General features: G+C 43.8%; 1 protein-coding gene across 1 annotated transcript in view; it reads right to left on the bottom strand.

Annotated features, from left to right (window-relative positions):
* Positions 1-7,246, bottom strand: part of TTC23L (tetratricopeptide repeat domain 23 like) — a 42,219-nt gene that overhangs the window by 24,490 nt on the left and 10,483 nt on the right. Inside the window, exon 4 of the mRNA XM_023523674.1 lies at positions 567-687. Within this exon, the coding sequence (XP_023379442.1) occupies positions 567-687 (121 nt within the window). The remainder of the gene's footprint in view (positions 1-566; positions 688-7,246) is intronic.

Raw genomic sequence — 7,246 nt, forward strand, 5'->3', positions numbered from 1 at the left:
ACAGTTTGCTCAAAAATTGTTTTTAGTGATAAGCAAGCTAATTGTCAAGAGTTTGGAGACTACATTTTTTCCAACTTTTTCAAGTATGAAAGAGTACTTTATATACTTACAAAAAAAAATCTCACTTTGTGATAACATTTTTATAGCATTTCCTATATGAGAAAATTCATGATGACAAAAGTACTATGAATCAGTATTAGTAATACTTTGAAATGAATTTGCTTTTTATTAATTTCCTTTTTATTAATATCCTCTTTTATGTAAAAATAACACTCTGCATCTGTGTATGCGTATGAGACTTATTTTATCTCTCTGGAGGATGCTCTTGTTCCCTAACTCCAAGCCCCACCTCCCCAATTCCACTGTCTGCTCCAAACCAAGTCATTTTCCTTTACTTGCTCTCTGACGCCAAAGACACCACCCTTCTCCCTGCATCAACGGTGTAGCAATTACCAAGGTAAAAATCAGGGTGCGACGAGACCTGCTTCTGGTGCCTGAGCTTCAGAAATTACAAGGACATGTCAATGAATGAGAAAAATGGTCCGGGGACTGTCTACCAAACATACCACACTTTGCTTCAGTTTGGGGTGTGATTGCACCACTGATGTCTGTTACTAACTCAGGCCAGACAATCTGCTCAAAGCTACCCAATCGTTGCAGGTTGCCGCTGCCACCTTTGATCATCATCTATATTTAAGAAGTTAGCGTGGCAGTGATTAAGACAGCAGGGTCTAGAGTCAGAATTCCCAGGTACAGATCCTGGCTTAGCCGCTTATTACTATCCTGTTCCCTTGAACAAGTTACTTAATCTATCTGTGCCTCAGTTTATTCACCTATAAAATAGTAGTGAAAATACCATCTACCTTGTAGGGTTGTTGCAAGGATTAATTCAAGAAAAAGGATTGAATAGTGCCTACTACATAGAAATGAAATGAGGTTGAATAAATATTAGCTGTTATTATTATTACCATTATCACCACCACCATGGCCACCAGGGTCCATTTCTCTGAAACAATTTATTGTTTGTCCTTACTTTGGACATTTTTTATAGAGTTGCTTAGAAAAGCTCTATAAAAGGCTGCACTCTCAAGTGTAAACTCACTTCAGATAGGTATTAAGCTTCCTGCAGGTCAGTTAGCCTGGTTTTTATCATTCCCTGTTGTTTCTATAACTTTTTTTTTTTTTTTACCAACTAGACAGAGAAGTCAGGTTTCCTGGCTTATGCTTCTTTTTCTATATTTTGCAATACTTGTAACAGAGCCCTGAATATCTGGAAGGTTCCCAGCAATAGCAGGCTGACTAATTTATTGCTTCACTAATAATAAGCAAAATCTCAGAAAACTGCTTGTCCACGTTGCTGTATTCTCCTTCCGGGACACTTGAAAACAGTTCACCACTAGGTGACAAACCACCTTGTTCTGTACCTGCCCTTTTCTTGGCTGGTAAAGCACTGGGATCATTAGGATTATCACCAGGTCAGCTGGCAACAGAGTTCCACTTTTACTGTCCCTTACTTTAGGTCACCAAACGACAGCCTTTTCCACTGTTTTGCAAAAGCCCCCACGTTCTCTCCTGTTACTGACTTCTGAACCCCATTGCATCAATTGCTCCACTTTCAAAACCTTCCAAATCTCTAACTGGCTCCTTCCTCACTGCTTAAAATTCTTCTGGGTCTCCTCCTCTTATAAAATTATCTTCACGTGACTTTTCTGCTTTCTGGAGCTACCCTCCTACTTTCCCTCATCCTTCCGATACGTGGTATGTGGCTTATGTAGTTCAGTCTCCTTCCCCCCACCCCTGGAATCTGGCTTCTGCTTTACCATTCAGCAGAAACTGCTCTCGTAAGGGCCCCAAAGACCTACTCCATAAATCCGGTCACGGTTTCTCGGTGCCCATCTCGCAGCCGCATCTGACAGCCTTAGCAGCGTGTTTTGCTCCCCTTGGCTCCCAAGGCACCGCAGCAGCCCCGTCCTCTTTTATAAACCTTCTCTAACTGACTCTTTGCTAACTCTTTACAGCTCCCTTTGCTCCTTTCCACGAATGCATCCATTCTCCAAGTTTCTTCCTTTTCTTCTCTTTTCCTCTCAGACGTTTAACAACTCCTGTAAGTTCAGCGTTGCCTCCATGCGTGCAATTTCCCATCTCCCCTCCCTAGTTGTGGTCTCCAATATTCCTCCTTGTTTATGATTCTCCTTTTTTCTTCCCGAGTGCTGGTCCCAAACATCCAGCACCAAGGAAACATGTACTAGTGGATTTCTCTGTTGCAATTCAAAATCAAGACAGCAAGAACTGACCCACCCTTCCACTCCTCGGTCCACTTCTTTTTCTGACCCACTTTTCTCTGAAAATGGCACATTCAGGGGCCTGGAACGTCACACTCATCTTTGTGCCTCACTTTTCCTCAACCCCAAATCAAACGCCACATTCCGCCAATTCCTCCTTCACAGTCTTTTTTTTTTTTTTTAATGATCATTTTTAAATAGCTAATACATTCCCATGGTTCGAAAGTTAGAATTATACAAAAAGGTCAATGTGAGGTGGTCTCACTTCTAATCCTTTCGCCACCAGTACCAACTTTTATGTTTCTTTCTTATGCATCCTTCGGTGTTCCTTTCTATGAATATAAGCATTTACGCTCATTTTTCTCCCTCTCTTTCTTACGCACAAAGAGGATTATCATCCTGCACTGTGCATTCTCTTTTGCCTAAAGAGGTATCCAGCAGATCTTTCCCTAGTGGTGTATGGAGCTTCCCTGTGCTCTTTGTAAAGCTCCATACCTCCCCACTGCGTGTATTAGTCCTCTGGTGGTGGGTATACACTTGGTTGTTTCTAATCTTTTACTGTCAGAAACAATGCTGCAAAGAATAATCTTATCCATATGTTATGTTCTAAGTGTGTATTTAGGAAAGAGTCCCAGAAGCAGGATTTCAGGTTTAAGAGATAAATGTATCTGCCCATAATAGACTCTTAAATCCTTATCCTCCCTCTCTTCCTCCGTCACTAGCCTAGTTTTATACCTAAATGACTGAGATAGCTTCCCTTCTAGCTATCATTGCTAGCTTGACCTTTCCAAAACTCACTTTGATTTATTCATTCCCCTCCTGGAAAATCTCCAACAGTCCTCCTTGCCTATCAAATAAATTCCAAATTCCTTAGCCTGTGTTTACAACCCACCGTGTTCTGTCCAATGCGCCCTCCTTCCCAGGTTCCCCTTACCAGCCCCAGCCTCAGCGGCACAGGACTGCGGGCTGCTTTCTAAACACACGCTGCACCTTCCTACTCCCATGCCTTTGCCCAGGCCTTGTTCATCAGAAATACCCACCGCTTCTTCTGCCCACCCAGACCCTACTCATTTTGTAAGGGCCTTCTTGAACAGCACCTCCCCTGAATCCATTACTTACCACCTCAGCCAGAAATGATTTCACCCAGCTTCCTCAAAGCCCTATATTTAAATCAATTACATGGCACTTATCTGCCTTATGGTACCTTCTATCGTAGTTGTCTGTATGTAGGTCACCTTACACGAGGTTGTAAGTTCTTTGAAGGAACACTACCTTATACCGTATTTCCCAAAGCGCTCTTCACGGAATTTCACACATATAAGTCTCTCGCTAGATACTCACTGGAAGACTGTTTATTGAGAAAAATCAGCCTTTTGGCTTGACCCCTATCCCCCAGTGCTAGAAAAGTCTCTTGGGAAAATGAAGCAAGCAGGTCTGATGGCTGTAAAACACGCACATGTGCAGCGAGGCATGAACACACAGAGACGCACACATCCTGCCTCCACGGAAGGCCGGCTCATAAATTCTGTCCATTCTAAAGCACTTGCAGGATTAATGACAACAAAACTAAGTGGAGCTCAGCAAGCTCTTCATCCCTCTTGAAGGTTTGCAATTTTTCAAAGCTTTAGTTGTTTTAGTCCATGGACCACAGACTTAAAAAAAAAAAGTTAAAGTGAAGAGACTAGGTAAGGACTATAATGGAAATAAGAGGCACTGGGCTATTCTCTCAGACCATGATCTATCCTAAAACACTCTAGGCTTGGCTTGAGAAAGTTAGGGTTCAAGGCTGAGCACTGCTATATTATGTTACATGAGCATTTCGTCTAATCAGGAAGTTGTTATTCCCATCCAGAAAAAACAAATACACAAAAAAACCTTCCTTTACAGAAAAACTTTCTTTCCCCTCCAACCTACTACCCAAATAGTTCTCCATTCCTGTGGCAGGAAGAACTGTGAAATAGGGGAGAAAAGATGATGTTCCCACCGTGTTTTGGGACATGACCTGTTTACCTATCTCCACTCGGCTTGGAATCTAACTGGCAAAGTAAAACTCAAAGCCAGTTTGTGACCACGCACGGAAAGGGCCGACTTCAGAAGACGAGGGCCAACCTCCCTCCGCGACCTCCCCAACAAAGGGAGGCAGCCTCCAGCCTGCACCAGGCGCACCCAAACATTCCCCTCGAATGCTTCCGGTACCTTCCTCTCCAGTTCAAGGTGCTGCTGCTTCAAGGCTGAATTTCAGCAAAAGTCTCACAGTCTCCCTGAATCTAGAATCTCTTGAGACCCTGCTGGTGCCAAACCACATGCCAGTGACTTGCCGGTTGCCGGATCCATGGGTCTGTCTTTGGCCTTCATCTCCTTTGGCCTCCCTCTGCCATCTGAAACTGCTGAAACCGCCCTGCACTTCTTTTTGAAACTCTTTCTCCTCCCTTCCCTCTGACCTGGCCCTTCTGATTCTTCTATTCCCTTTGCTGGCTCTACTTCTGCTGACCATTCCCAACACTCCTACTCTCTAGTCTTCTTCCCTCTGCCCTCTTTTTCTCTCTTTTTATGTACATTTTTATGATCGGGCTCATCCATTCCTATGGCCTCAACTTCCTATAAGCTAATCCCTCCCAAACCGACATCGTTCCTGAGCTCTAGATCCACTTTTCAGTTGTCTACAGCACACCTCACCACAGATGGTCCGGGAGCGCTTCGCACTGGCTGTGACCCAGCCTGTCCCTAACCAAACTCAGCAGCTTCCTTCCCCTTCATCCATCAACTTGTTCTTCCTCTTAGGTTCTCTATTTCAGCTAAGTGTCCAGGTCATTCCCTATTCAGCTTCAGCTCTCCCATAAATGGCACCAGTTCCACATCTTATTTTTCCTGCATTCCAACTGCCGTGACCTCATCGATTTTCATCTGGGTGGGATAATGGCCTAACTGGTCTTCACCTCTACTTTGCCTACCAATTCAAACCATCCTTTAGTTGTTTTTTTTTTTTTTAAATTTTACAACATAAGCGTGATTATGTCACCACCTCACTTAAAACCTTTTAATAATTCCCCAAACTCCGTGATACCTGGGTCCAAGTTAACGTTCCAGTTCGATTACCAGGCATGACCCGTCTGTCTTAAGGTGTCTTCTGTTCTGTCCTAACCTCTTGGGTCCAGAGTACACCTACAATGCTCTATGTGAGGAGTTTCATACAGAATGCCCTCCTCTCGGCTCCCACTCCTCAGATCAACACACAGAGGGCCAACTTTGTACTGTGGGGAGTCACTTATGGACATGTGAAATCGTATAACAAGGAACAAGGATATTTGTGTACTCGGCAACAATGTAAGAAGTTGAGATTGTAAAGCGCTGGGAAAAACCGGGAGGTAACTGTTCACATAGCAGTCACTGCACATTCCTTGCAACAGTTTAGCAGAGAGTTCTGAGTTGTGAGAATCTCATTGTTCTACTAGATATAGTAATCTGGCTAACCTTGATTCTTGACTACTGTCTTTCTTATTGTAATGTTATAAATAGTGTGTTCTAAATAAACTCGGGGACACAGACACAGCTTGATTCTGTGATCCCTCCTGCAATTCTGTCTGTCTTCTTTCTTTTCCTCAGTCCACGCTCCCCCTTTCAGGTACCCTCAATTACTTCGTCGGCTGGCTTCCGACATTGTACCCTGTACCACTTCCCTCAAAATCTAGGTAAACTTATACTCATCCTTCAAAGATAGGACAAATGCCATCTTCTCTCTGCAGCCTCTCCTGACTTCCTCCCCCAGTGGCAGAACCACTGATCTGCCTCATTTGTCTTCCAGAACTTTGTCCCTGCCTCTATTATGGTGCTATCATGAAAATCCTGTATAGCCTCAGAGGGCAGGGACCACTAGTATTCATGTATGTATCCTCAGTGCCTAGCACAGTGTCACCAGACTTATAATAGGAACTCTCTAAGTATTGAAATGGCACATTGATAAATTGGACTCTTATCATGAAGACAGCGAGCTTATGAGATCAGCCTGACTGAAATAGAGAGATTCCAAATGAGGGACAATGTAGCTCCATTAGGGGAAGATTTTGCTTTGTTAAAGGCTTTCCTGGTGTCCCTTAAATCTCACGGACAGGTAGCTGTCTGCTCTGCCAATAAGTGAGGATTCTCTACTCTCCTTAACCATGTGAGCCTTCTCTCAGAACACGAGGACATGTTCTTAAGGCCTGAAAGGGCCTCACTGTGACCTCACTGTGACTCCCAGCATCACTGTCCCCAGTGTCAACCACTCTTGGTCTTGCCACATCGAACAGCCAATGAATCTAAAGATACATTAACGATGTGAGCTCAAAAGGACCCAAGGAGCCCTAAGAAGGAACACACGTTCTGAGGTTAAGAATTGAAAAGTGAATCCGATTTTAACTTTTTCAAAAGTTCTGATTTCTGATATCTATGACCCAGGTATATTGGTTCACTTCCCCTATAACCCTTAAATCTCTTAATCCCTTAAATCACTTAACTTGTACTGTAAGTTAGACCCCATTCAAGCTCTCAGGTCCAAGGAGTGCTTGAAAAGCCCTAGGCCACTGGCTCAATTTTATCAAGCAGTAACATCTGCTGATCTACACTGTGTACCAGGGATGTACAAGGTCAAATGAGACCCAGTCCTGCCCTCAGGGAGCTTCTCTACCAGAGGCAGAGGCATTTAAACAGAGCTCATGTGAGTACAGTACAATGAGTTCCACTGTAGAAGTATATGCAGTCCATGCAGGGGGACATGGCTGGCTGAAGGGCAGAGAGCCTTGAGTGGGCCATGTCCTTGGTTCCGGAAATGCCTCAATTAGCCTGTCAACTAATAGTTATTGAGCCTTTACTACAAAGCTCTTGACCTCACGGAACTTACGTTTGGGTTTCAGTTTTAGAAAATGCCTTCCTATCTTGTTCTTCTGTCCCAGAGCACCTTCCAGAAGCACCATTTCTCTAGAATGAGG

Source organism: Pteropus vampyrus, unplaced genomic scaffold (genome assembly GCF_000151845.1).
Source record: "Pteropus vampyrus isolate Shadow unplaced genomic scaffold, Pvam_2.0 Scaffold400, whole genome shotgun sequence".
In the NCBI taxonomy this organism is placed as follows: Eukaryota; Metazoa; Chordata; class Mammalia; order Chiroptera; family Pteropodidae; genus Pteropus; species Pteropus vampyrus.